Here is a 27,703-nt window from a genome sequence, read left to right as displayed (position 1 = left end):
TTACGTTTCAATAAAAAGAAGCAGAGCCAAGGCGCGGAGACTTGCGTGAGGGTCATGCGGCGCTTAACGTATCCATTCATGGGTGTTATTGGTTCGCCTTTCCTATTACATTTTTTTATATATCTTGCTTTCATGGGATAAACCGGCTTCAGCCGCGCTTATAGACTTTGCTTTTACTGGGGTCTTGTTTTTTTATATTCTGATGCTGCGCATTTCGAGACAAAGCTTTTCCCCCGATTGTATTGCTTTAGCTCTGTTTTTGTAGTAGGAAAGCGGCTGACACGAGCCACGTCCCAGAAGTGTGATTGCTCAACCGACGAGTGAGCTTACTAGAAATTCGTCGGGCTACAAAACCACCCAGTAGTAAGCCTTCCGGGAACTGGCTCAACAGCAAGAAGACTTCATTGCTGCCACGCTCAAGGTAGCTTTTGAGAAAGGCGACAGAAACAACGTAAGCTGTCCTAACACCAATCATTCTTTGTTCGCAGTCGGCACACTTTTACTGGTCGACAACTCGGCTGCAAATCTAATCAAAGGCCTCTAACGCTAGCATTTTCTGTGCATAGTCTGAACAAGCAATAGTTAGAAGAGGGGCTCGTAGTGCTCACACACAGGAACTAACTTACGACTTAGAGATAAAGCCCGAGCTTTTCAAAAAACTCCCCCCTCCCCTCGCGGGAACCCCTGTGTAGATGCGACGCATAGGCGGAGCGGCGAAGGGAACGCGTTTTATAGCGCTCATAACGTTGAGGGGACTGCGTAAGCTGGTCCCAGTCGATGACGACGTTGGCGTACTTGTAAAGCGGCGTGGACTCTAGGTGTTTGAGCCAAGCGTGGATGTTGCTTCGCCGGAGAACGGCACACCGGTTATATGCGCAGCGCGCCCGAAGGAGAGGAAACCGCGGAAGAGAGAGTACTGCACAAGCGCCGGCCCCAGCGCGTCTGCCGCGGCTATGACGCAATGCAATCCAACACAATCCACTTTAATCCAATCCAATCCAAATCCAATCCAACCGACTCCAAGCCAAGCCAAGCCAAGCCAATCCAATCCAATCCAATCAAATCAAATCCAATCCAATGCCCCTCGCGAGAGAGTGTTCGTTATCGGAGAGGAGAGGGGGTGAGCAGCGGAGAGCGGCGGAGAGCGCAGCTCGCGCGGCGAGGAGAATGGCAGAGGGGTGGACAACGCTGACGACAACAACGACGACGACGCCGGAGGGACAAGGCGAGTGAATCAGATGCTCTGCATCTAAAACTTTATGAAGCTATTCTTAGTGGTATTGTGTAGCTTTTCACTAGATATATTAAATCTCGCCCTCATCCGCAAGTAGAGAGACATCGTATCTGCTATCATTACGTAGCTCTTGGTTTGTGTGGAGAGCAACAATACAAAGCTATTGCTAACACTTCCCGCACGATCTCTTGGAACAGAGCACGGAGCGCGAATATACATCGTGCGAAACCAGGGTATGGCAACTTGCTTACTGAAATATACGTCTCGGGGAGGGCAGCACAGACTCGTCGAACCCGTATTGTGGATCCACACACGAGTAACAGGGTCTTTCAAGCAGGTTACTGGGTTTTGCGTAACCCCTAGTTAGTGCCTCAAAACGCTGCACAGACCTGTTTCCAATAAACACTATGGGAGCCCTATCGTGTGAAAGGGATCGTGTAATTTAACTGGACGTCGACTGCTTTCTGACTCCTTAGAAAATACACCCGCTTCCTACGGTTTTCGGGATCGTGCAACACATTATTTCTGCACCGCGCGAGCCGGTGTCTTTAATGCGAAAGGCTTAGGTGGCTTATTAAAATACCGGGGTTGCCTCGAACAATGTGAAAGCGAAAGCCAAGTTGGACCATCTTTCTATCTGCGCTGGAACGTTCCGTTTAACTTTCCCGCCCCACCCGCTGCTCAGCCCAAGGACTCGAATTAGTCCCCGGCAGCAGTAGCTGCTTTTCTGATGGAAGTGAAAAGCACAAGCGGCTGTGTGTCGATATTCCGGTGCACGTTTAACATGCCCAGGTGGTCTAAATTAATCCGGAGCTTTCTACTACGGCGGGTCTTTTTGTCCAGGTGTGGTTTAGGAGTGTCCGACCCTACAATCAATCATCAATGGCCGCGCCATCACCACTTGACCAACCCCATGACAGCATCCTGCGAAGCTTATACCGCTCGCACGCCATCTCCAGGAGCCTGCTGAACCTCTCAAGGCGGCTTACCCTGCTCGGGCGCTGCTGTTTCTCTTTCCCGGCGCGCGCTCAGATTTACTTCCTCAGGATTTACTGTAGCTCAGAACACGCACGCTTGAAACACAGAGATTTAGTCGAGTCTTTCACCGTAAAAAGCCGCCCCCGAAGAAACGTGGACTTAAAAATTTACGGCAAAAAGTTTCATTGCCTAAGACGGGTTTCATAGTGTATGCTTTAGTTATACACACTGATAAAAGTAGCGCATACTGCTAGGCACTGTCTGTGTATGCGCCGACGTCAAAACGTGGGGACAGTGGCGGTTGAAGTTGTCCCGCTGCCGCTCTCGTAGCGCCAAGCTTCGCACTCCGGCAGGGACTTATACCCGCGCCTAGTGGCGCAGCAGTCTCTGGCGAGGCAGGGAGCTTGCGGTGCGCTGTGCACCCTGCGCTGTTCAACTGGACAGACAGCGGCACCTAATCGGATGTTAATGCTCTATCCAGTAATCACAACCCATTAGAAGTGCGCACTCCTTATCTTGTTAAGAGTTTTTTTTTGCGTCGCACACTTACGAAACGCGGTGGCTGGGTTGTGTTACTCTTTGGGAACTGTCTTTTCGAAATTGATTCCGTATTATCCTCGTAGGTGAACACAGTAGTAATCCATCCTGCAGCGCATCCGCACAACGGTTACTGGTCCGGCCGCCGGATCAATACTACGTAAGTTACTCGTCCCTAAAATGATTTGGGGAAAATTGTCGAAATGCAAAAAAGGATAACCGCCCCATCGCACCTGGACCTATCTTTAAATTATCACGGTGACAGCTGGTACCAACAGAAAATAAAGTGGTAGTAATTTCTTTGCATGCGAATGCATTTTGTGCGCCATGAGGCAAGGAGCTCCATATTTCTCCATGCTATTTCTAAAATTCACACGCCCCTTATTAAATAAATCCGCTTCCGGGAGTTAATTTAACGCAGGGACGCTCGGTGGCTGTGACTTAACCACTGCCCTGTGCCGATACTACACGGAACGCAGGTTTTCAGGCACTTCAAATATGATGAACGGTTGTCAGAGGAGAAATAACGCTCAAAGCCCCACTACTTCTCTAGCAGCATCAGAGCCCATCCTCTGATAGTAATTTAAGAAAAGTATCTAATAAAACTCAAAACGAGCGTGCGAACGCAGTGGCGCCATCTTGCTTACATAATGTCGGAGTGTCTCCTCGTGTTCCCTGATGTGAAGACCTTTCTTCTACCACGATTGTGCCTTAAATTTTCGTACGGTCTAAGCGCAGAGGCATACAATGCGGGGACGTTTGTTAGTCAGTATTGCGTGTTTGTCATGCTGCTTCCAAAGCGATGTCCGAAATTTTGAATGGTCTTGATTCAGTAAGCAATGGAGACGAGGAAAAGAAAGCGAGCAAGGAGGCGCAAATTCTACGCAGAAGACAAGAAGTCTGCCAAGTGTAAACAGCAGCAACCACAAAAGTTTCACAGGGAAGCCTTGTAGGCTTACTTAAGTGCCCCCGGCATTTTTAGATGCGGAGCATCTCTTGCTCGGGGGGATGTCACTTGTTCGTGCCCCGTCCGCAGCGCCTCTGATGATGATTGTGGCAGGGTGCCCCTAGGGATTTGCCAACCAAAGGATCCATCTCGAGATAGCTTCGCGTTCAACCACCGTCGTCATCTTCCCGTAGGGGAACCACTGAAGAAGAAGAAGGAGAAGAAGACAAAGCTGCGAAGACGAGGGCGTGTACGTTGCTCTCAGCCGGTGCACCAACGTCAACAACCTTTACCTCACCAACGCTTAGATGCGGAGCGTCTCTTGCTCGGGGGGGATGTCCCGCGTCGGTGCCCCGTCCTCAGCGACTGTGATGATGATTGTGGCAGGATGCCTCTAGGGATTGGCCAACCAAAGAATCCATCACGAGATAGCTTCGCGTTCAACTACCGTCGTCATCTTCTCGTAGGGGAACCGCTGAAGAAGAAGAAGGAGAAGAAGACAAAGCTGCGAAGAGGAGGGCGTGTAGTTATTTTGTCATTCGATGTGAGGGAACTGGGATTCTGCCGAGGGGATCTTCGCAGTGTGTTGCACTCATTCATCCTGGAATCTGGCCGTCTGCCGTGCTACACATCATTTAGCCCTACTGGATTGCCTAGTCAAGTATATGCGCGCCCAGCTCACTGCGTCGTCTGTACCACTTTCTTCGTGTTTCTTACTTCCAATTTTCATTAAATGTTGCTCGGTTTTACCTTTTTTATTTCTTTCTCTAATCTCCTTACTTTTATTTCTCTCGTCATCTACTGCTAATACATCCTAATCTTTAAATATTTTTCTTTCCCTACAACAATTACCTACTTTCTTTTGGTAGAGCGCCCAATTCCTGGCCGATTCCCCTGAGTGGGAACGTGCTATTTCACTGGACCCACCAGCACCACGTTGCTAATCCATCACGAGATAGCTTCGCGTTCAACGACCGTCGTTATCTTCGCATAGGGGAACCACTGAAGAAGAAGAAGGAGAAGAAGACAAAGCTGCGAAGAGTAGGCGTGTACGTTGCTCTCAGCCGGTGAACCAACGTCAACAACCTTTACCTCACCAACGCTGACGGAGACTACTGGTTCTACCACAGGGACGACATCAACAAGAACATGATGAACGAGTTTCGGCGCCTCGAGAACCACCGCCTACTCACCGTCACACAACAGTACTTGCGTGTCGTTGCCACCGGTGTGGACCCGGACGCGCAATTTCCTCTGGCGCTACTAAACACGAGATCTCTCAACATAACGGCAACACGATGGAACCACACGAAACCCCCATGATGCTCCGCATCCTCATCAGGGTTCCCCACGGGAAGATGGTGTAATTTTTTTAGAGCGCAGCTGTCTACTGGTAGGTCCAGGATTTTATGGTGTCCACGCGGAAACACTCTCCCGTAAAAGTAATCCAAGTAAGAGTGAAAGTGCGCATAATAAAAGAAAAGACATATTGCCAACGCAATGCATATCGTATCTTTCCGTATCAATGCATATCGTATCAATGCATATCGTACCATTTCCACCATTGTAATAGTGTGGCAGCGCATAGCGCAGACTCCAGCTTCGCAGGTCTTCCACCTCCATAGAGAGGATTGGCTCATGAACTTTTTATTTTTATTTTTATTTTAATTACGGGCGTCGCTTTTATGTGCACGGTTAGCCTGATGATGAACCCGCTGGAGTTAACGGTCGCCTCGCTGTTTTCTACATTTACACTTTCAATGAGCTTAGCAGGGGCGTGTGTGCACCGGCTATATCTGAGGTTTTGACTCCCGTGATCCGCCAATCACGCCACCGACGCAGTGGGCTTGGTGTTTTTGCGATGACGTCAATGCTGTGTATCTCACGCTTTTCCTCGTTCCCCGCGCTCCGTCCCCACCGGCTTATTTCCAAGCTTCGCCTGTCATCTCCGTCGGCAAACTAACTAATCAAATTTACATCCATCTAATCAAATTTATACAAATCTAGCCTAATCTAATCAATTCCTTTCTTGGTCCCCTACTGCTTCTATTCGACGTTTCTCCCGTCGTTTGACTTTGCTGATCCGCGCCAAATCAAAGGGAAGAAAGGTGAATATAACCAATTCAAGCAGGTAAAGATTACGGCAGAACGATCGACATTTGGGCGAGTTGGTATTGGTTTAATATCTTCGAACAACAGCGTAAAAACAGAGCCACTAGGGGAATATAAAATTAGAGATATAGCGTCGTCTTCGGTTTTCTTCCTCTTGTGTATGTGTTTTTACGCTGTTTGAAGATGCTCAAGGTAACGATTACCTCTCGTATAAGAAAGGATGCCAGATGTAAAGAAGTAGCACGTTTGTCGCACGTGAATTTCCAGTTATTACAATGCCGTCTAGAATTCACTGAAACATTACTCGCGCAATGTTCCTATTTCAGATTTAAGCACATCACAGATTCACCTTAGCAAAAGAAAATTGTGACCGAAAGTCGCAATTATATATCAATCTTGTAGATCCACTTCGGAGTACTGGAAAAAAGGGCTAAATCAGTCGGCAGAGCAGCGATAATCAACTATTAGATCAACTATTAGAATAGAATAGATCAACTATTAGAATAGATCAACTATTCTGCACTTTAAGTGGGAGAAAAATGAACAAAGCAATGTGAAAGATATCTGCAGTGCGGCGTCATTTCGAATTAATTGAAGTTCTAATTTGTGTGAATTAAACATTTCTTTGTTTTGTTTTAGTTTGTTACATTTTCTGGCCTTCATGCGTTTCCGTTTTCTTTCTTGAAGGGGCCCGGTCCCTCCCAAAATGAAATATCCCGCGTGCGCCACACTACCAAGGAAATTGTGCCATTGTTTTGAGTGATCAACTAACTGCTCATAATGAGCTGCAATCCATGCTGCTTATGTCGCGCAAAATAAAGAAACGTTGATTGGGCCACCCTGAAATCTGTCTCTTGGCACATGAAAAAGTTTCAATGTTGTAACATCGTCTTGGATGTTAGCTTCGACCAACAAGAAACACTGGCGGCTGGACACTAGTAGTAATAGTAGCATTCAGCATTCACTGACGTCATGTTGAGAGTAGGGTGACGCGTTCAGCCTCCTTAGTCCAGGAAGCGACGAGCCCGCGTCGATTCCAGGCTCTAGTGACGGGGTCTTGAGAATGTGAAATTATCATGAAAGCTTCTCCAATTACAATAGGGTACCTTGATCCACACAGAGACGATCACGTCCATCCTTATTTCTTTTTTTGTAATCTCATGACACAGCTTATCACGGACACGTAGAATGGATGAACACGCTAAGTGGGTGAATTCTTCATGTACATCACGTGATCAATTATTACAAACTGTTTACAAGCACTGCTATTTATTCTATGTTCGCGGGGGCCACCCTTCTAAGGAATACATATATGATTCTTTATGATATTCAGTTTTGTCTTCAGTTAGTTGTTGCACACTATTTCGTTTGGCAACACTGTTGGGTTACAGGGTTAAAAACAGGGTTAAAAACAAAAACGAATTGTTGAAGATTGGTTTCTTGCAGCGAGAAGATATTCTCTTTGAGAGAAGATGGAAGACACTCTACTGCTTTCCTGAAACATGAACATGAAGTTTATAAAGTCGTTGTCATTCCACAGCCTGGTGTTACTTTTCAACGAGATTCTTGCTGTGTTCAAGCGCTTAATTATAGCCTCCATCAGTTTCAAGACAGCGTCTGCTGGTGGCAGTGTGGAAGTTTGCTTTTTTGCTCTCACGTGCCAACACCGGGCAACGTACCAGTTCACAGCTCGCTTCAGTACAGGATGGCTGATTGAATGGCGGAAGAAAGCCCAGGCTTCAACGTACGCAAGCTGTAGGGGCAGCCGAACTAGACGTGCTAAGGAACGGCAGTAATCAGCTTACACAAGCTTCTTGCTTGTTTACACCATGTCGCCTGTTAATCTGACAACCTCGAAGTATAGCAGGGATGCGAAGGATAGCGGCGATGTAAATACAAAGCACACAAGATCACTGTCAATTAGGAAGGCGCAAGCCTGCAGGAGACGTGTGATACCAAGAAGCTTGGTAAAAATGAGAAGCCGCATTACTCGTCGGTAGGCTGGCTTCACCTATGCAATACAAAATCCAGCCGGCCCATGATTTTCAATGCGAAAGCATTACAGAGTCTGCAACACTTCCGGCAAACCCTTTGACTATTTTCTTCGCGCCGGCCAATCGCCACCACACAGCTCTAGTGACGTAATTCCAGTGGTCGAAGAACGCCAAGACGGGGAAAGACAGAAAAATCTATTGAGAAAGTTTCTGCTATTTGTTGGGCATAGAGCAGTAACATTAGGTGAGATGCTTTTTGACCTTCTGATTTAAGTACTAGACCTGTTGGTTGACTACGTTCAGAAATAATTTCACATATAAGAATAAGGTATAAAAACTGATGCCGAGTTTTTTTAAGTGGTCAACTAAGCGAAAAAGCCGCCGCCGTCCGAGTAAAGCAGAGTACAGCTCCTAAACTTAGTTGACGGCGGGGCGCAATCAAAGTAGCATAATTTAATTGAAGCGTAAACCCAGGAAACTCGGGCCTGGATGAAATGAAACTCACGGAATTCGGAAGGAGAGTGGGCCCGCATCTCTGACGCCACTACTTCTCGTATTCGTATGTCGAAATTGGCAGAACAATGCATTCACAACAGCACCAGCCCCACTCACTGAATATTCGTAACATAAAGTGACGGGATACCCTTTGCCTTGAGGGGTCATTTGTTTTCTGCACCTTCACGTCATCTACGTAATTGATTAGTTACAATATGTCGTCCTGATAACCGTCCCAACTAAACACATCAAGCAGTTTACAGCTATTTTCTGCGAATGCATACCGCACCTAATGCCTTCACATCGTTCTGATGCACCCGGAATGCGCTGGTCTAGTACCTTCATGAGCACTCTGCAATCGGTGCTATTCATCGAAAGAGTGTGTTAACTCTGGCAACATATACATTCTGCTTTGCTATATACGACTATTTTCTTGGGAATGCGTTAATTGGACACTTCATGTAGTATTTGCGAAGGAAGTGAAGTGTTCGCGTGGCTCATGGGCTTGCCCTTATCACAAGGAAAAGAGCCCTTGGAAGAGAAGAAGCTTTATTATAAGAGTGGTGAGTCTGTCTGCAAATGCAGCGTAAGTCATCTAAAAGGAAACCCTTGCTGCCCCAATCAACTAGTTTAGAAATATCTATAAATAAAAATTGCGGCGTTGTTTCGCCTGTGTGGATGCAAAAACACAGAAGGGCTTTAAAGGATGCATGGTCATGCAGAAAATTACAAAAGACAAATACTCCCTCCCAGCAAGCCACAACATTTCATCCACTCAGTCTTCTTCCTTTCCACAAACAAGCAGCAATGCCGTGGTGCTTGCTCCAGCCGCATGCCTGACCCACCTATAACACGCATTAGGGAAAACTCCCATCATAGCGGCAGTGCCTTGCTGAAATTCAATTTTCGTCTCTTGGACAAGTATATCGATTTGCTGTCCCTCCATTAGCCTTTTCACCTGTAGTTCGCCCTAGCGTGAAACAAGGCTTCGCCTTTTCGCATCGCTGCATGAAATGTCGGGTTAGCTGCCATTATTAATGAGCCTCCGAAACACCATGGTTTTCACTCTGGCGGGAGAGCGCAGGGCCCTGTAATGCGTCACGCCGACTGCGAAAGCAGTTGTTGCATTGTAAACTTGGCCTTTTTTCCGAATCAATGTCTTCCACCAGGCGTGTGAGGCGCTACTCGTCGCTTGAAATTGAACCCTGGCGTCCCATTGACGACGTCCGTACACGCTCGTTGTCTTACGCTTTCGCAGTGCGCCCTCCGTATTATACTCTGCGCTTTGCTGCTTCTGTGAAAACAATGGACTGTTGGGTCGCCGGGTCATCGTATTATTCGCTGCCTTCCTGACGCTTCATGACGGGTGTCTCTTTCAGTGCTTTCTGCTGTTGCCGCCTCGCCGTCACTAGTGAACGACTGTCACCGGTACTCAAGAACTGTTTGTTCGCCGCACTTTTTCGCAGTTTTAAACTATGTTTACGCCTTATACCATAAATCAAATGGTCATACAGGGTGTACCAGCTATCGTGCACCAAGATTTCAAAAAAAGAGCAATGGCGTTACTCGAAAAAAACAGAGCTCAATGTTTGCAGTACTGTGGAACGCGGGCACTCATTTTTTGTTAAGGAGACCTAATTAATTAATAGTAGTTATTTACCAAACTAGAGAAGTACTCTCGTAATCATTAAAGTGTCAATAAGGCAATTGCAGGTGCGAACGAGAGGCATCTAAATGCGGTATATTAAGCGACGAACTAATTACGTACTCATTAATTCTGGCTAATAAAGAAATCCCGCGAAATATAAAAAAATACCACATGACGGCAGTCCCGCTTGCATCGTAAAGAGATGGCCTCAAACAGGCTGCCTCGCAGTTAGCCAGAATGAAAGAAAGAAAAGAAGAAATCGTGATCCAGTTCGTGCCCTATCTGCCACACGCGTTCTGCGAAACTTGCTGTTCCTGCTCCTTGTTTACATGCTATTATCAAGGTGATGCGCTGTTCTTCGGCCGTGTGACAGGCAAAGCAGCTGATTCCAATCGGGTTATTTGAGGGTGCTGCTTTATTAGGCAGGCGGGAGCGCCGTTAAGTTGTCTTTCTCATATTTCGCAAGGTATTTTTTTAAATGCTGCAGTTAGATGCCTCTCGTGGGTACCTACAAGTGCCTCATTGATGCTTTAATAATTAGAAGAGTTCTGCTCGAGTTAGATAGTTATTTACCATTACTTAATGAAGTCTCATTAACGAAAAAACTACTGTCCGCTTCTCCACAGTACTGCAAACATTTATTATGCACTCTTTTTCTCTAGTAACGCCATTGCCCTTTTTTCTTTTTTAAAATCTTGGTGCACCATAGCTGGGACACCCTGTATGTCCGTTGGATTTATGGCTTCATTTGACTATTCTGTGCTCACATCTGTCGCGGCGCTGCCCTCTTTGTGTTGTCGGTTCCCATGACCTGAAGATGAACTTTTTACTCTTCAGGAGCTCTGCTAATTCTAGCGTAGGTCCTCACAGGGTTCGGAATTCCTTGCGAATGACTCCTCCATGCTTGCAACCCACACTAGGATTCCCGCGCCAGCACAAGGAGAACGCAGTCCCCGCGTGAGTTAAAAGGGAAAGCCAAATCGCCACAAGTCGCTATCGTGTGTATGGGGTCTCCAGCTTTATAAGCCCAACTTGCCTCATTTGAAAGGGACCTTCCGGCGAAGTCTTTTAAAACGGCTGTCGCTCGGGGAACGGCGTTTTAAGACCTTTAGTTTACTAGGCTCGTCCGTCGTCGTCGAAATGGGAAAATATTGGCAACACAAAAGACTATTTTGATGGTTTAGCTGGAAGTGGAAACTAGTCGCCACGACTGGACATAGCCGCTGAAGCTCCTCGCGTGATCCTGGTCACAGCCATCCGTACGTCCGATCGCTCCCCGTGTCGGAAATGGACGGATGCCGTCTGGGCGCCCGGTCTCTGGCGCACTAAAGTGAATGGCTTCGATCGATCGACCTGGAGGCGTGTGTTAGAGGCGCTTATTGAGGCATACAAGAGTAATTTAAGTGTTATAATTACAAAGTAGCAATCAGGGAAGCAGCAAAGTGCGTTCCCGCTATTTTTTCTTGGTGCTGCGAACAAGGGTATTTTTAGGCCTGACGTGAATTTCGCCATCACGCGGCCTATACAGAAACTGGTGATTGTACGGTGCTGCCAGCAAATGGAGCGGGACCAATGCGAACGAGCGGCGTGGGCCTGCCTGAGGTTAGACCTAACTGCGGTCTACAGTCGTCAGCGTCACCTGTATTTAGAACCGCCATTGACGTGTCGGTGCTTGTCATGTCGTAAGGTTCAACATTGCGTCTACGTAACCTAAATCCTACATGTGAGTCTACGAGGGTTATCCAAGGTTAGCAGTCCAAGTAACGGAGAGAAGAAAAAGATGCGAGGGGTAAAATATAATGGTGATGAATACTGTAGGACAAAACTTTATGCAATTGATCATCAGCGCTTGTGTATTCACTACACCACAAAAGGTGCCTAGGAATTCTTGTCACTTTTAAAGGCTTCCTTAACGCGACACTAAACTATGCTCCATTTTATCTTCAGTTCGTCCCTGGTAAGCCACAACCGAACAAAAGAAAAATATGATTTTTTGTACGTTTATGCACCGAAGTTGCACCTGCGCTATGCGTGGCACGGTAGTACAAGGCTACGAAATTAGTTAGACCACCTGGGGAAATTTAACGGTCGCAAAATGTTTGACAAAAAGAGCTTTTCATGCTCGGCTTCCGTCGAGAAAGTGGTTTCAGTAACCGGGATCAAACCCACGTCTTCTGTACCTTAAAAAAAGTGGCCCCACAAGAAAACCATTAAAAGTCTTCAGAACTAAAACGTACAGGTCAGTTTATATTGGACGTGGCGAAACAAAGAACTTACGACCAATTGCACACATGCTCCACAAGCCTCAGCGATCTCAACTTCAACCCAGGAGCTCTCGGTGATGGAGACCGGGAAGACAGGCGTCACAGATGCGACACTTTAAACGCTACGGAAATGCGAAAATCTAAACACTGCTTTGATTTCTCGCATTCCACCGTTTAGCCTTCACAGCAACCCAACAGTGCTGCGCCAATCACCCCCTTTAGTGTTTGTGCGCAAAGTATGGGGAAACCAGAGACATGCATGGCACAAATGTCCGCAGTTTTCAAGCTCCCGTTGCATTAACCACAGTTGCTGCCAACGCCTGTGCAACCATATCGTTGGGACGTAACGACTAACACTGCGTTTACACGTAGTTGTGGGTCTTGGTCCGCAGCGAAGGATGGTGGGTGTTACATTTTCCACTAATAAGAACAAAGAGGTAATAGACGACACTACTTTGAGAACGTTTTTATTGCAGGGAATCCTCAGAACATACAAAATCTAACCCGAAGAACAGTACTAACAGATTAAATTTGGAGGGCAAACCACTTTTTTTCTGATGGTCAATATTTATGGCATGTGGTAGTGGCGGTGATGATGTTTATTAACGGGGGGATCTAGCCTTGCGTGATATTCCGGCAATAGCTCCTCCTATCAACACCTTCTTGCCGCTACGCGCGAGAAATCACCAGGAGTCACTGAGGCGTGAGTCACCTAAAAACCCGAGTATCAGCGCAAAATTTCTCTCCTGGCTATCCAATGTCCTATAGGAAAAATTATATCACCCAAAGAGTCATGCGCAGCGGCTCTCCTTCGACGTTCCTTAAACAAAGCTAACCTATCCGTCGTTTAATCTTGGCAGTCCATAAGAAAATGTCCGATATTACCTGTTACACAAGTTGCGCACAGAGGTGGGGAGACAAGGTTCAGCTTATGAAGCCACGCCGGTGTCCGCGCTGAGTTGGTCCGGATGCGGAACAGTAAGAACGTCTGTGTCCTCTTCATTCCTTAGGTAACACAAGGTTGGTGTTGCACTCGCCAAATAGATCTGAAGTGTTCTTTAATGATGGATTTTGGAATTCGCCGTTCGTCTGGAGCCACTTTATGAAAACGAGTACAAGATGCCGCTTCACGGGCCAACTTGTGCGCGGGTTCGTTTCCAAGCACTAAATAATGCGAAGCCCAGCTGCTGCACCAAGCGCGCGCCACAAGAAAAATATTTTTTTTAAAGACAACTAACATATCAAGCTTTGTTTTTCGGGAACAGATTGTTCGGTCATTTGAACACAAAGTTTTCACAAAAGCCACTGCGTTCACGGCCACCGCCTGGTGCTGTGATTGTTTCCTGCCCTTCCCTAACCAACCACGCCAAATAGGCGCATAACGCAGAGTGCACGCGGCCGCATGAACGCCGCCGCGCTCGATATGAGAAGAGGAAGTCCTGGCTTGGGCCTCCTCTGAAAGCCGATGGTAGCAGCTGGCCCCATTTGGATAATTAGCGACAAAGAAAAAAAAAACGTACCCGATGCTTTTGAACAATTACCCACCAACGGAGACCACGCTGCGAGTGCGCGTGTACGCTGTGCTGGGAGCACTCAACTGATTGCACCCGGCTTAGGTGAGAGCTGTTCGTGTGAAACGAGGCTGGAAGAATAGCGTGACAGTACTGATTTGTTCGCTCGTGGCCGCTTTTGCCCTCGAGGAAAGCAGTGTGCAGGCCATGGTGGCTCCCAGGCCGATACACGCTTTTATGCGAGATGGGGCGTTAACTGATAGCCGTACACAGTGTGCAGATTAGTTGCGTGTGATTAACGCGTTTACTCGCTCGGGCACACACTTATAATTTATAGGGTCTGCGTACTTTCTAGATTTGGGATGACGTCATCCAAACGCTCATGTAAGCCGCGTTTTTAGAGCTTTAACGTTTTTTATACAGTGTTACTACCATGCTTCGGTTTTATAAGATTAAAGGTCATCGACTGTACATAACTGAGGGAAAGAGTTGGTTTGCATGCTTCCTCGCATTCTTTGGAAGCAAAGCTCTATATGGCTACGCAAAATGGAAATCCGGTGGTCCCGCGTACGCCGAAAAGTCTTCTGGTGCAACCCCAAGCGCATGCGCGAGAAACCAGGTTAGAGAGGAGCTGGAAATAAGGGGAGAGAGACTGGCTGGCTTAACAGATGACTTATCCACACTCTGGAATGTACCGAGACTGGTGAGTGGTAACAGTGAATCCGAAGTAGGAAAAAGAGTATCTCTTACAGCGGAGCCGCGCGCACCAAGGTACTACGTGAAGCGTTGCTCAACTGTGATGTTCTGTGCGGGGAATCTTCACTTTTTCGGGAACTTTCCGGCAGTAAATTCTGGCCAAAAGGGAAAACAAGGAATCTTTAATAGATGGAGGGAGTTCCACGACCCGTAGACTAAAGAGGAAAAAAAAAAGAAAGAAAGGTCAATAAACCGCACCTCTCATCATTTATTGATTTAATTTCTTTTAGAAGTTCTCCTAACACTTCATCGGATTTATGTTCAAATATCAGCCGTAATGTTTCCGCAAGCCACAAGCATCCTAGACCACTTCCAATACTGTATATTCTAGGCAATATACCATTTGCTAAATCAGGGTGGAGCATACAGGATAGAGTAATTTATGACAAAGAGCTAGCAAAGCGTGAAGCAGCAGCAGCTAAAGTGTTCAAGCATGTTTTCTTGTCATCATCATAAGCCTGTTTATGGCCACTTCAGGGCGAAAGCCTCTCCCAGAGATCTCCAGCCACACTTATAGAGTGCTAGCGGAGGCCACGTTTTTCCCCAAAATTGACGGAGCTTATCCCTCCATCGAGTTCTCGGTAGACCCCAACTGCGTTTGCGGTCTATTGGTAGCCATGGTCCACCTGTTGTCCTCCATTCGCATTACGTGACCAGGCCATGCCCATTTCCTTCGCTTTATTTGAACTTGAATTTCTTTCACTTTCGTTTGTGCCATAATTCATGAGGCTGTTTTCGTGTCCCTCAACGTGACCCCTAGCATGCGGCGTTCATGGCCCGTTGTGCCGATCTACGTTTCCTTTCAAGTCGTCGGGCGAGACCCCAAGGTTATGCTCCGGAATTCATTACTCGAAGAACGCATTGATTCAATACTAGCTCTTTAAGTGACAGAGGAAGCTTACCCGATATGATATCTGAGTTCTTACCAAAAGCAGCCCACCCCATGCTTATTCTGCGTGTAATTTCCCGTTTATGGTTCGGATAAGCAGCTATGACATGCCCAGGATATAAATATTCTGTGACCGTTTTCAAGAGGTTATTGCCTACCTGGAAGTGATGCACCTTGGCATGCTGATTCAATATTACTTTGGAAGTTTTTGGTGGTGATTTTTCCGCCTGAAATCATACTTGCCGAGCGAAACTGGCAAAGCATGCGCTGCAAATTCTGGGTCCTTTGACTGAACAAGACAATGTCGTCCACAAACATTAGGTGGCTGAGAAATTCCCCATAGATTCTCACTCCGATTTGCCCCATTTAAGATTTCTGAACACACCCTGCAGACAGGCTGTAAATACTTGTGGCGATATTGGGTCCCCTTGCCGGAGACACTTTTGAAAAGGAAATCTACAAGTACATGTGATGAAGCCGTATGATTCCCGTACATCCGTCGTATATATCCGTCGCATTTATTCCTGCTCAGTATGCAAAAAGTATTTCATCTGTGCCTTAGTCCGCGTTCTGTAAACGATATATGGCTCCAGCAGCCCCGGCGCTTAGCTAAAATTACCTCAGTTACCCAAAAGTGGCTCGTTGTGTTTTTATACACGCAGTTTTAGCTTTCAGCCTTAGCATGCAAAGTAAGCGTGCTGTTTGGTACAAAACGTGAAATGCATTGTGTAATGCTAATAAGCGGCAGACGTAGTGGTGGAATTTAGTCCTAGCTGAAACTCTGATTCTCTGAACGATGTCTGCGTCTGGAAGGCTGCGTAAAGTAGGAATAGGTGGCGCTGGCTAACGCCAAAACCGAACAGGATTCTAACTAACGTTTGGGTTTGGGCTAGTTGGTTCAACCTAAACAGTGAAACAGCGCTGAAACGAACACAGTAAATAGAAGACACAGACACGAGCGCTGAGTACCAACTGAGCAATATTTATTGCTTGCGGAAATGTAAAAGGGAAAAATATAATGACGTCACACTCGTGGGTGAAAAAAGAAACACAAACAAATGTACAAAATAGAGACGCGTCTGCTGAGCCCTCCTCACTTCAATCACATGTTTAGGTACCCAAGTTTCTTCCTATACAAGGCTACCGAAGGGGTGCTCACGCAATCGTCGCCACGCTGAGCTATCTCCCACACCTCGCAGATTTCGCGTGCGCGTGTATCACGAAACCTCTTGAGCACCTTACTGTCTTCCAACCGCGGGGAGCACTTACAGGCTTTGCAGTGCGTTGCCAGGTTGCTTCCTGTACCGACTTTGAGGGGCATGCATGGTCTTGTAGGCGCTCGTTCAGGCATCGCCCGGTCTGCCCCACATACACGCGACAACACGCGAGAGGGACCTCGTACACGACGCCGACGCGGCATGCCACGAAGCGCTTCGCGTGCGTTGCCATGCTTCGCACCTTTGGGCGCTCAGGCGCGTTCACCTTTCCACACAATCTTGCAAGTTTGTTCGGGGCTGAGAACACGGTCCGCACACCTGCGTTTTCAGCAACCTTCTTGATCCGGTAGGATACGTTGTGGATGTATGGCATGACGGTCATGCGCTAGAGTGGGACATAATTACATTTTTTCATTTATATTTGCGCAAGCAGTAAATATTAAAAATATTTCTCAGTTGATAGTCAGCGCTCGTGTCTCTGTCTTTTTTACTGCCTTCGTTTAAGCGCTGTTTTACTGTTTTAGGACGAACAGAATCCCGCGTAAAGATCTATCAGGTGCAAAAAGAGAATCTAGGAAAATTCGCAGAGAATACTTGGGCACCCTGCGGGGGAAAATGCTAAAAATATGGAATTTAGGATCATTTAAATGGTAATTTTTCGCTTCAGTACTCAATATCCCAGCTGCTCAAGCTACAATGACGGGTAGGGGCGGCGGTGCTACGGGCGAAGGGGCGCGCGGCCGCTTCGCTGGTTCACTATCTGTTAAAAGTGCATGGGCAGATTTTTTATTGTGAAATATCTAAATTTTCCTCTATTTCCCACACATGCATAAGAACGAATGATGGAGATAACTGGCAGATTTGAAAACCAGGTATATTTGAAAATTTGACAAAGCATATGTAAACATAGGTACGACAAGTTATATATGACTATTAAAGTGGCCAGTGTGGAGAATACGATCAACACGGATGTTTCGTGAACTTATAGCCCCAACAACGTTTCACTAGAACCGCGATACTGGCTTCTTTTGCTGGTTACGCTGATGGCGTGGTGTTGTGAATCGGGTCTACAAAAGGAATTGCATGTTTCAAAAATCTACCGTGTGAATTCTCTGTGTCACTTTAAGTGCGCTTTTTGGAGCAGAATCTGCAAGGCGCATGCACGCCTAGAGGAAGGTGTAATGTGTAAAGGAAGGTGTAATGTAATGATAGACGATTCGGCAGCTGTCATATACTTCCTCACAATCTCCTCACCGAACCGTACACGAAACCCTCGCCGCCATGTACCACACACGTATGGAGCTGCGTCACTATCCCCTCGAACTGAAAAAAAAGCCACGGTCCTGCTGGGGGCGTTTCAAAACGAAAGCGCTAATTTTCCAACCACAGACCGCAACCGAATCCGTGTGGCACCGATCCTCAGTAACATGTGTTCGGAGTGCAACACAAAAATAAGGTGCCTTCGTGGAAATCCGCCGAACAACGCGGCGACCAGGGCGGGGATGCATCAACGAATAACCAAATCTGTTATGGCGACGCCAGAATCAATACTTAAAACAAAAGAACTCTGTCTGTGACGAATAGGGTGCTTGAATTAGTACCCAACCCAATCTATCCCAGCGTCCTTCCAGGTGGTCGCCTTTGTGAAGGCCCATGGGCTACGGGTACAACCGACCATCTCCTTCAGAGTGCGCCAAAAACATACGCACCGACTGAATTCCAGTTTTCAAACCCTACCTGCACAACAAACTAACGCTACCTTCAGAGAGACTTGCCCATCACGCTTCGACTGAACTTGTGCATACAATCAATCATATCACCAGTACTCCAGGACATGGAACTACTGAGAGAAATTAGCACACCAAGTCTATGGCCCGAGTTTATGTTGACTGGACTCCAACCACCCTCGGATAATGTGGCACGCACCCTCAGGCGCACTGGAACGACAACAAAAACCCTATCTTCAACACCAGAGAAAGTGGTCACTAAACTCTACATATAGAAGGCCAAGTTTTGCCACTCGGAAGACGGCTGAGGTCGCACCAGGGAAGAGATAATTCCTGCAGGATGTAGGAGAGACGAGCAGTGATGCCAATTTAGCGGATTTTCCGCTAAATCTGGCGGATTTCATTTTATTCTGACGGGGAAAAAATTAGTCTAGCGGCTAGTGGATTTTTTGACGGGCCATTTTCATACATGGCGGATTTCTGGCGGATACCTCACGCAGTGCACAGATTCAAAATCGCCCTGCAAGAAACCATTTCCGTCCTCGAAAAGGGCAGAAATTGCTTAACTTCAGAGGTTATGAGTGCTCCTGTTGACTTGCTCTGCGTATATCAGACAAACAAATCCGTGATGTTTCAAAACGGCTCTGAGACAATCGAAAAAATTCAAAACCAGTGGAGCAAAATCACCCTCCTGGACTGGAAGCAAATACCGGCCACGCAGTCGTTCTGGTGTGAAGTTCACTCCTATCTTCGGCGAAAACGCGTTCGCCGAGCTGGCCGGATTTGCCATGTCGATGCTCGTGCTGCCGTATTCAAATGCCGAAGTAGAGATGAGGTTTATTCAGCTTAACATAGTAAAATTCAAGATGAGGAACAAGCTGAAGCCTGAAACAACAAACGCCATCCTCGTCGTAAGAGCGGGACTGAAGTGACACCAGAAAAGTTGTTTTGATTACGAACTTCCCGCAGCAGTTGTTAGTGCAATCGGGACATCTGCAACGTATGTGCAAACAAGTCACCTTTCTGGTCCCTCAACAAGTACCAGCGGTCCCGTCGAGATGGTGTCAGACGACGACAGCGGCGACGAAAACCTCGATGTGTTTTTCGTTGACCCGTGAGTTCGTTTTTTTTTCATCAATGTGAACATTTATAACTTTTAGCCTCTTCTGTGATGAGGTTGACCAATGACCACCACCGCAGCACTGAAACTTGAAGTGTTGTGTTAGACTCATTGGAAGACTCTTTTATATATTATTTCAGCTCTCGTAGTTTTGGCGAGCGTTTAAGAGTGATAAAGGTATTTATCATACGAAATCGCACTGTTATTGTAAATAAAATAGGCCCTAGCGGGAAATTTAGCGGATATGTTTTAGAATCTAGCGGAATCTGGCGGATTTCTTATTGCTTTTTAGCGGATGTCTGACGCGCAGCGATGGCAACACTGGAGACGAGGGACACTTCCCTGGCACGCACACTAGTGCGCAGTTCCGTGATACCAGTGCGCAATACCGCGGCCTCCGAAGTCTAGAACCCTGCGGGCCTGTTCTGAATTCAGGGCTCGTTGCACCAGGGCTTGTTGCCGCTCCGGTGCTGACCTGGTGATCGCAGAGTGTCACTAATTAGAGGAAGAGAATCAAATGGAATTGTGGGGGGAGAAGGGTGTGAGTAGACTATATGGTATGTAGGGAGGGTAGTGCCACAGGGTGGACAGATATGGCGGAAGATGAATAAGGAGATATGATATGAGATAGGGTTGTGTGGTTGTAAAACGTTTCCGTTTAAAGTCTGGGATAGATGTACCCTTGATAATTGGAAAGTGTGATGGGAAGAAGGGTATGTTCTCGTGCGGGAAAAATGCGATAAAACTGAGCGGTGTGCAATCTGCTCGAACACCCGCGGGGGAATTCTCTGGCCGCGGCATGGGACAAGGCGGGGTGACCAGAGTTCCAAATAATGATAGTTTTGATATGTTCGTGCGTTCGCTGTAGAACTGGGAGAGCCTGTGCCGGAGCCAGTCTAGATTTTTCTAATCGGCATGCGTGTTGAAAGTCCGATAGAATTGTCCGTTATGGCTATTTTTTATGGGTCGTAGTTGTGCGAACTGTAGCTACGGCTTCTACCGAGAGCAGGGTCATATTGGGGTAATTGGCTGCCGTAGTGATCAATTTGTCCTTTGGAGTCGAGGGTTACCATTGGGTTGATCGGGGTGTTGGCAGTCGAATCGTTATCATCATAACGAGTCTGGGTCCCTTAGGCGCATTTCTTGGTGAGTTGTCTAACCCACGCCTCGCACCGTTTTTTATCATAGGTTGAGATACATGTGCTTAGGCACTGGGGATATTTTGAGTTGCATCAGAATATGCAGAGGAATGCGCTGCCGTATGTCACAACAGGCGGAAGTATTTATTAGGCCGCAGCTGCTATTAGACGATATCTACCATGCGAAATTGTACCGCTCGGCAGAAAATGCAAGCCGTGCCTTGGGCGAGAAACTTCCGCCAGGATGCATAGGAGTCTTGGTAGGAACGCTTTCCCTTACCAGCGCATCGACATCTCCCGGTGACTGGCGGCCGTACAGTGCCAGGGACAATGCATTCCCGACGTTGCACGCCATGCCTAAGATCCTCAGAAAGTCTCAACCTGGTGGAAGCATGCACTGCAGCGAGTTCCCGAACGTCCTCCATGTGTTTTATAAACGTCCGTGGCCTCGCTCCCTCCTTCTTTCCCAAACCATCACCATACCTTTGAACGTCAACAAAACCACGTACAGAAGCACGGCTGCAGCTTAATTTGTTCCTTTTGTTTTTATTTCTCTTTGCAGGCTGTAAAAGAATCCATGGTGACTCCTTACCACCAGTATATCTTGACATCAATGGTAAGTTTAGAACTGAAATAAAATCTTTAAATTACGTTGCTTCAAAGTTTGAGGATTTAACGCGCTCTCAAGAACAGGCGCTAACAAAGTTCGTCTAAAAGGACACGTTTTCTAGTAGATTTATAGATACTTCTGTCGAACCTAACGTGCCCCACATGGTGGCGACACTGGAAGTTTTGGTGGGTGTGAGTATCCAGCACTATTCACTGTACCTTAACCGTATAAAAAGATGAATATTTAGCACGCTGTTCCTTCTGCTTGGAACATGCACATACTAGAAGACATATCCAGGGCAACACTAGCCCTAATGTTGACGTGCTTGCTTGGAAGTCACCTTTCAGGCATCGGTTTTTTTGGAGCTTGTTTCAGTTCACACTAGAGTCTAAGGGAGTCATTCCAGCGACGACTCCCTTTGGACTCTTTTTTTTTAAAGTGTACTGCTTCAAAATATTTTCGGCATCAAACGTAAGTGTGCAGGTGAAGTTTATATTGCAAGCAACTTTCTGAACTATTTACATTGCAGGTATGGTCCATGCACGTCAACATTATATAGCGCTAAGGACACCTTTTGAGATTCTTTGAGCTCGGCCTGCGTGGCCACATGCATTTGTTTCCATGTATCCGAGATAACCGCTCACTCCGCTGAGCATCACGGTATCTACGCCTCTACTACCGAGCCACCTATCGACATTCCGCAAAACGGTACGCAGTATTACGAACAAAAGCTTTCAAGGAGCTTGTTTGGTAGCTCTCGAGGCTGCTTCCAGAGCAACTTTTCGGAGCATACAAGTTAGAACTAAATCCCAGTTCTTGAAAATATGGCTGTGAAATAGCGTGTAAAACACGAAATCCAAAATGGAATCAAAGGATATTGCCGTCACTACGCAGGGGCAGCAATGCGGCAGTCATGGTGCCTGCATCACTTAGACCAAACACAGGCAATTCATGTCGAGAAACATTGCTCAAAGTGTGTATGCGGGCAGATAGAAACAAGCCAACGCACGCGCAGGAAGATGTGAAATTGCGTCGGGCAGGTTGAAATAGGTTGCACCCATAAATGTTTGTACCTGGGTTGTGCGGAAAAGTGTAGGCACCGGGACGTTAGGGAAGCAGATTTCCAAACGCTTAGTTGCACAGAGCACCCATGTGACATCTCTGTTTGCGAGCGGAGAACGGTAATTTAACGTGGTCATTGGCTGCGCCCCAAACCTGAAGCGACCAAAACATATCAAATCACAATTATTAACAAAAAAACGCGGAGATTTGAGCTCGCAAAAAAATTACATTGAAAAAAAAAATTAAGCAATGAAAAAAAAAAAACTAAGAGACAGATCTGCTGGGGCTCGAACGCAAATGGTCAGCGTGCGTACTCAATACTCGACATCGGGGCTACAGAGCCGGACCGGTGGGCCCGTTTTAGTAGGCACTCAAATGAATAGCGCTCGCAGTGACAGTGCACCTGTCACGTGGGAGCTCTGTGCAGCAAGTAGTTTGGAAACACGCGTTCCGGAAGCAAACCCACTTATTAGATATTTTAGTGGCAAAAGTGTCATTAGAGAGGCTACGACTTCACTTGCTTAAAATTGATTGGGAAAACACCGACTGCATCGGAAGTAGTGGTTCTAACCCAATAGACTTTAGCGGGTGCAAAAACAACACAGTCCCGTAATTTCATTTCGATCGCAACTCCTTTCTTACGCTTACACGAGCTGACACATGCTTACTGGCGCAAAACTGCTGTTTTGTTGTTCTTTAGGACCTTCACACACTGTCCTGGTGGCGAGAAGGTCAGCGGTCCAAGCGCGGGAGTGCGAAGGCGGACGCCACGACCGAGGCCCCACAGCCCGCCCGCCGAGAAACGACAGCTGGCGTGTACGGCTTCCGCCTGCTGGACCCAGAGCAGCGGGCCGTGCACGAAGTGATTCGAGAGTGGAATTTCGGAGAGCTACTTTTCGGCCGGCGCGTCGAACGGAGCACCCTCTCGGTAAGCACGTTCACGGAGTCGTGACATGCGTCCCAACCCCGTTGTCTTGCGACGGGTTCTCCCGTTGGGCACGCGCAAGTCCCCTTGACACTCTTGCCAGTGCGTTTTTGTTTTTGACAAAATCTTGTTGCGACTACCAGAAGATAGCCTACTCTTGTTTACACTACCCTGTTGTTTCCCCGGTTCCCGATTTTGCGTCAATTAGGGAGTATTTTTAACGGTTTCTTTTTTCAAGCGAGAGCTTTCTTAGTGAGACCTGCTGAAAAAAAAAACGAATTCATTCCTCCATAGACTGGTTCATGGACCGAAAAGCTCTGATCAGGTCTGTGGGAAAACGGTGCGTGCGTGAAACCGGTCTTACAATGCGTCAAAACGGTCAGTTGAAAATCGCGAACAACGGACGGCTCTAGGTAAGGCAATACACGGATCGATATTGATGAGAGAGAGAGAGAGAGAGACAGAGAGAGACTAAATATTTTTATTTATGAAGTACAGGCCGATGTGTGTGCCTCACCACGTGGAAGGCATCCCTAGTCCGGGATGCCTCGGCTTCGGCTGGCCGTCCGTACTCGGGTCACCCGTTTGAGCTAGATATACAGGTCTGGGCTAGCCAGGGAAGCCTTCCGCTGCTCGAAGATGGGCTTGGGAAGTGGGGGCAAGTCTGGGGCACGTTGGCACGTATTATATGGTAGAGGGTTCCCGGCTGGGGACAGTAAGCACAGAGGAAAGGTTGTTGGGTGGGGAAGATGGAGTTTAATAGTATACCTTTATCTCACCAACCAGGTATCGGCGTGCATTTAGGTCATTCAGAGATGCGTTAACTTAGTGCGCAAGAAATTGTCGCGTTGATTCTTTCTTCGTTTGCGATTTGGGAATTTGAGAGTTCGACAATCGTTTGGACGAACTTTCAGCTAACGTTGGGCGTACTTTTGCGAATGTTTTGACGCACTTTTTAATCCGTTTTGGTGCGAGAAAGCTTTTGCGCTTCACTCAACTTTCTTTAGGGAGGAATGGTAAATATTTTGCATCGTTGGCTGGGCATTTTGAAAGGACCAATAAATTACCCTACTGCCGTGTTTTACGGGCATGGGTTAGGTTTTTTTGTGAGCGTAAAGGTCGACGATGAAAGCAGATGATCTGTGCCCCCATGCGTCTCTACTTTATCGCAGTAATGTTTTGGCTCTAAGTTCCGACTTGAATACTGCAGATAAAGGGGGTAGAATTTCCGGTACTAAGACTGTCAGGATCTGGCTACCCGTTTCTAATACCCGTGCACCAGATATTTGTAAAAGCTAGCTTGCATCAGGTGTTATCTTGTTTATCTAATCGCATACTGCAAGCTATAGGTTGTCTTCACATTGCGAGGCATTTCGTTGAATCAGCCAAGTTATTTCGGCTACAGCACCACTACCTACGGGAGGAAGTAATTACAAAAGAATAACATTTCACAATTTTTTGCTCCTGTGAGCAAAAAAGGTACTAGACGCTTACTGTACTCCCTAAGGCGAAATTTGTGCGCAGCGCGAACTGAAAATTTTTCGGTCATGGCATGTGTCTGCTGCTTCTCAAGAACTGATCGCTTGATCAGCGAACTCGCGGCAGTGCGCTCTACTTTGCCGTTACCTCGCAGCGCTTCGCTGACGCCGAACACGTTGTCGCAAATTGGGTTTGAACCTCCCGCGCAATTGTCACGTTGATCGGATGAGGCACAAACGGAGGAGGAGCGTGTGGCCAAAGTGTGAGAAGGAGGGCGCTCCTTGGCGGCGACTCATGGCGAAATTGTGAGGAATAGGCAGTGAGACATAAATGATCCGTGGCGACGCGCTGGAAGGTGACGCATCAGCACCGCGTGCCGCCCTCCCCCTAACATTTTCGGCAGACACCGCTCATATGTTTTCTTTCTGCTTGGGTTGCCCGTTCGATCACTCGGTTACGCTGGCGTGTTCGCCATCGCCGCCGCGAAACCCACGCACCGGGCGTCAAAGCGGCGCGCGCTAGAATGTCGGTCCTGCATTGTTTGTCCAATTTAACTCACCTGCAAAGCCTCAGTTGTGTAGTAAGTGTTCTGCTTCTAAAACCTCATAACCTGGGGTGTGTTGGCTATACTGATTCCAATAGAATAGCGCTCTCGTAGCGGGAGTTCACTGTTTGGTTGTTTACTTTGTTGTAAGTGTCTGCTTCCTTACAAGCGTTAATTTTGCTTTGCTGTTTCTCAGCTTGCGCAAAAATATCGCAAGTAACCCGAAGGTACGCAAGCGTTGCAACAAAAGTCACCTGCATGAGACAACACTAACGCTACATTGAGTTGACTGCGTGCGAGTCCCACACATGTTAGTTCCAGTTTCTAATTTTGAATTTTTTGATAATTTCATAGGTCAGCTATTTCTCTGTGTCCGCTTTTACTTTCTCAAATAAGGCAGCAAGGTCTCCTATTGTGTACAAACAATTAGGGTACTTGGTAGACAGCTGTGACAATTAAGTGCTTTGGTAGTTTGTCGCTTGCCGCGGGCGCCTAGCCAGCATCAATTTTTTATGCATTGAGAAGGTTACTTGCAGAAGAAAAAGAAGGTACCTGGAAAACATACAAGCTTGGGAGTATTCTTTCTTGCCAGGCACACCGTTAGGCAAATTTGCGTGGCCACATTCTGGACAAACGCAAAACGGAACGCATTTTTTGTTTCTGGTAACAAGTGTTCCGTACAGGGCAATCTAATAGACAATATCTGCTCCTGAAACTTGCGATCCTCTGCGTAATCGATAACTCCAGTGAGTACAGGCGTGATTGTTTTCTAACGGAGCGCCAAGGGGAAACTACTTGTATCTGTCAATTAGTGTTCATGAAAGCATTCAGCTCAAGACCATGGCGATGTTTTCTATAAGGCTAAGCACCGAGACATCTCACACCTGTTTCAAACTAGACAGACCCATTCTTCGGGAATGCTACTGCGAAAAAATAAATACTTTCGCTCGAGAAAAAAAACCTCACCAGGAAAAAGCAGGGTGTTTTTCTCGAAGTTCGTGGAAGTAAGGTGTTTGTAACGGCACACAGGTGTCCAAATCCGTGAGATATTGTGGAGGCATTCCACATCTTATACCGAGGAGACGCATGCGTTAGCCAGCCTTCAATGGCGCTTCCGCAGAGTGACAAACGCCTTCCGGCATCTACGTTCTCGGGCTAGTATCAATGACCTACACTTAGGTCAGCAATGATGTTGACTTAGGTCAGACCCAGACTTAGGCTTAGCGGAGATGTGGACAGGATCAGGCGCGTTTCTTGCGTGCATTCTTTTAGCTTCCTGTTGTCGCCAGATGCGCCCCGGTATGTTTCTAGTATCTCTTAATAAGATGTAGTTTGCAGACGGCGCTCGTGTTGTCCATTTCTTCTCCCTAAAGTGTTTGTTTATTGCGCAGTTTTTCAGAATGAACTCATACGTACTCGTTACGTTTTGTGTTGTTCTGTAATATAGATATCCTCTTGATCTTGAGCTTGCTGAGAAGAAATGCAAAACACGGCAAACTAAACTGCTTATCCATAGTACAAACAGATATACAAACAACTTGTATGACATCTTAAACCGGGGTGGGGCGAGTAAAAAGTCTTGTAAAATAAAAGCTGCTCGTAGATACCGTCCCACGGCATAAAAATCCCGGGCCACACCTCCACTAACGTGAAACTTGGATAGGAGCGAAGCATGCCATGTATAAGTATTCTTGAGGCTTTGGCGTTTTTTCCAACGGAGATGAAACCGTTGGGGGGTAGAGGCATACAGCTTTGCTGTAAAAGTCTCGTATCTTTGAAGCATGAAGCGCTACAGCGTGAAGCGTAAACGAGTGTCACAGTGTTTTTTAGTACGCGTTACGTTCTAGCGCGAGGAGTAAACGAGTGTACCGGTGCTTTAGTACCGTGACTACGTGAGACGGCGGTTACAACGGCATGAGAAGCCGACAGCTCGAACCGCTAGGGGGCTTCGCCCCTAAAATGCTGCTATAAACGAACGATAAGATCTCACCTTGCCTCTCGTTTTTTGATGCGTGTGCTAGCGATAATAATACTTGCTGTAAAACGAAGGGAAGCTGCACTGCCACGACAATGTGAAGGCTCCTCTAATTTTACTTATTGTTTTGTGCTTATCAATTGAGACCATTTGTGTTTCTTCACAGCCTCTGATTGCCGATATTTTCCCGTCTGCACCCCAGGAAAGTTCAAAATGAACAGCCGTCTCACAGAAGCCAAGATTATACCCTGTTTATAGATTTGTTGAGGTTGTGAAATCTCCTGCGGTGCACAGGCCGTGTCTGTGTGTGTGCTGGCGTGCGTTTGTGTGTGCGTGTGCGGGAGAGAGAAAGGTGCAATGTTGCCAGACTATCGTGCCGGGTATTAGTGAGCTATAAGGCAAAGTTTTCTTTTCTAGCACATAGATAAGGTTACTCAGAAAGGCCTCCAAGGGACCCTAAGTTAGCCAAATTTTCGCTGATTCTGATTGCGAAAGTGGTTCATAGCTCACTTACAAAGATAATGTACTTATTATAGCGTAA

At 47.0% G+C, this 27,703-nt stretch overlaps 1 protein-coding gene across 1 annotated transcript in view; it reads left to right on the top strand.

The window, feature by feature from the left end:
* The window catches only part of LOC144151719 (glutamate receptor ionotropic, kainate 3-like), a 656,159-nt gene that overhangs the window by 534,592 nt on the left and 93,864 nt on the right, over positions 1-27,703 (top strand). Inside the window, exons 6-7 of the mRNA XM_077682841.1 lie at positions 21,130-21,183; positions 22,940-23,167. Coding sequence (XP_077538967.1) covers positions 21,130-21,183; positions 22,940-23,167 — 282 coding nt within the window. The remainder of the gene's footprint in view (positions 1-21,129; positions 21,184-22,939; positions 23,168-27,703) is intronic.

Source organism: Haemaphysalis longicornis, unplaced genomic scaffold (genome assembly GCF_048455015.1).
Source record: "Haemaphysalis longicornis isolate Haplotype H1 unplaced genomic scaffold, Haemaphysalis longicornis Haplotype H1 scaffold_9, whole genome shotgun sequence".
Lineage (NCBI taxonomy): Eukaryota > Metazoa > Arthropoda > Arachnida > Ixodida > Ixodidae > Haemaphysalis > Haemaphysalis longicornis.
This window is presented reverse-complemented; position numbering and strand designations above follow the sequence as displayed.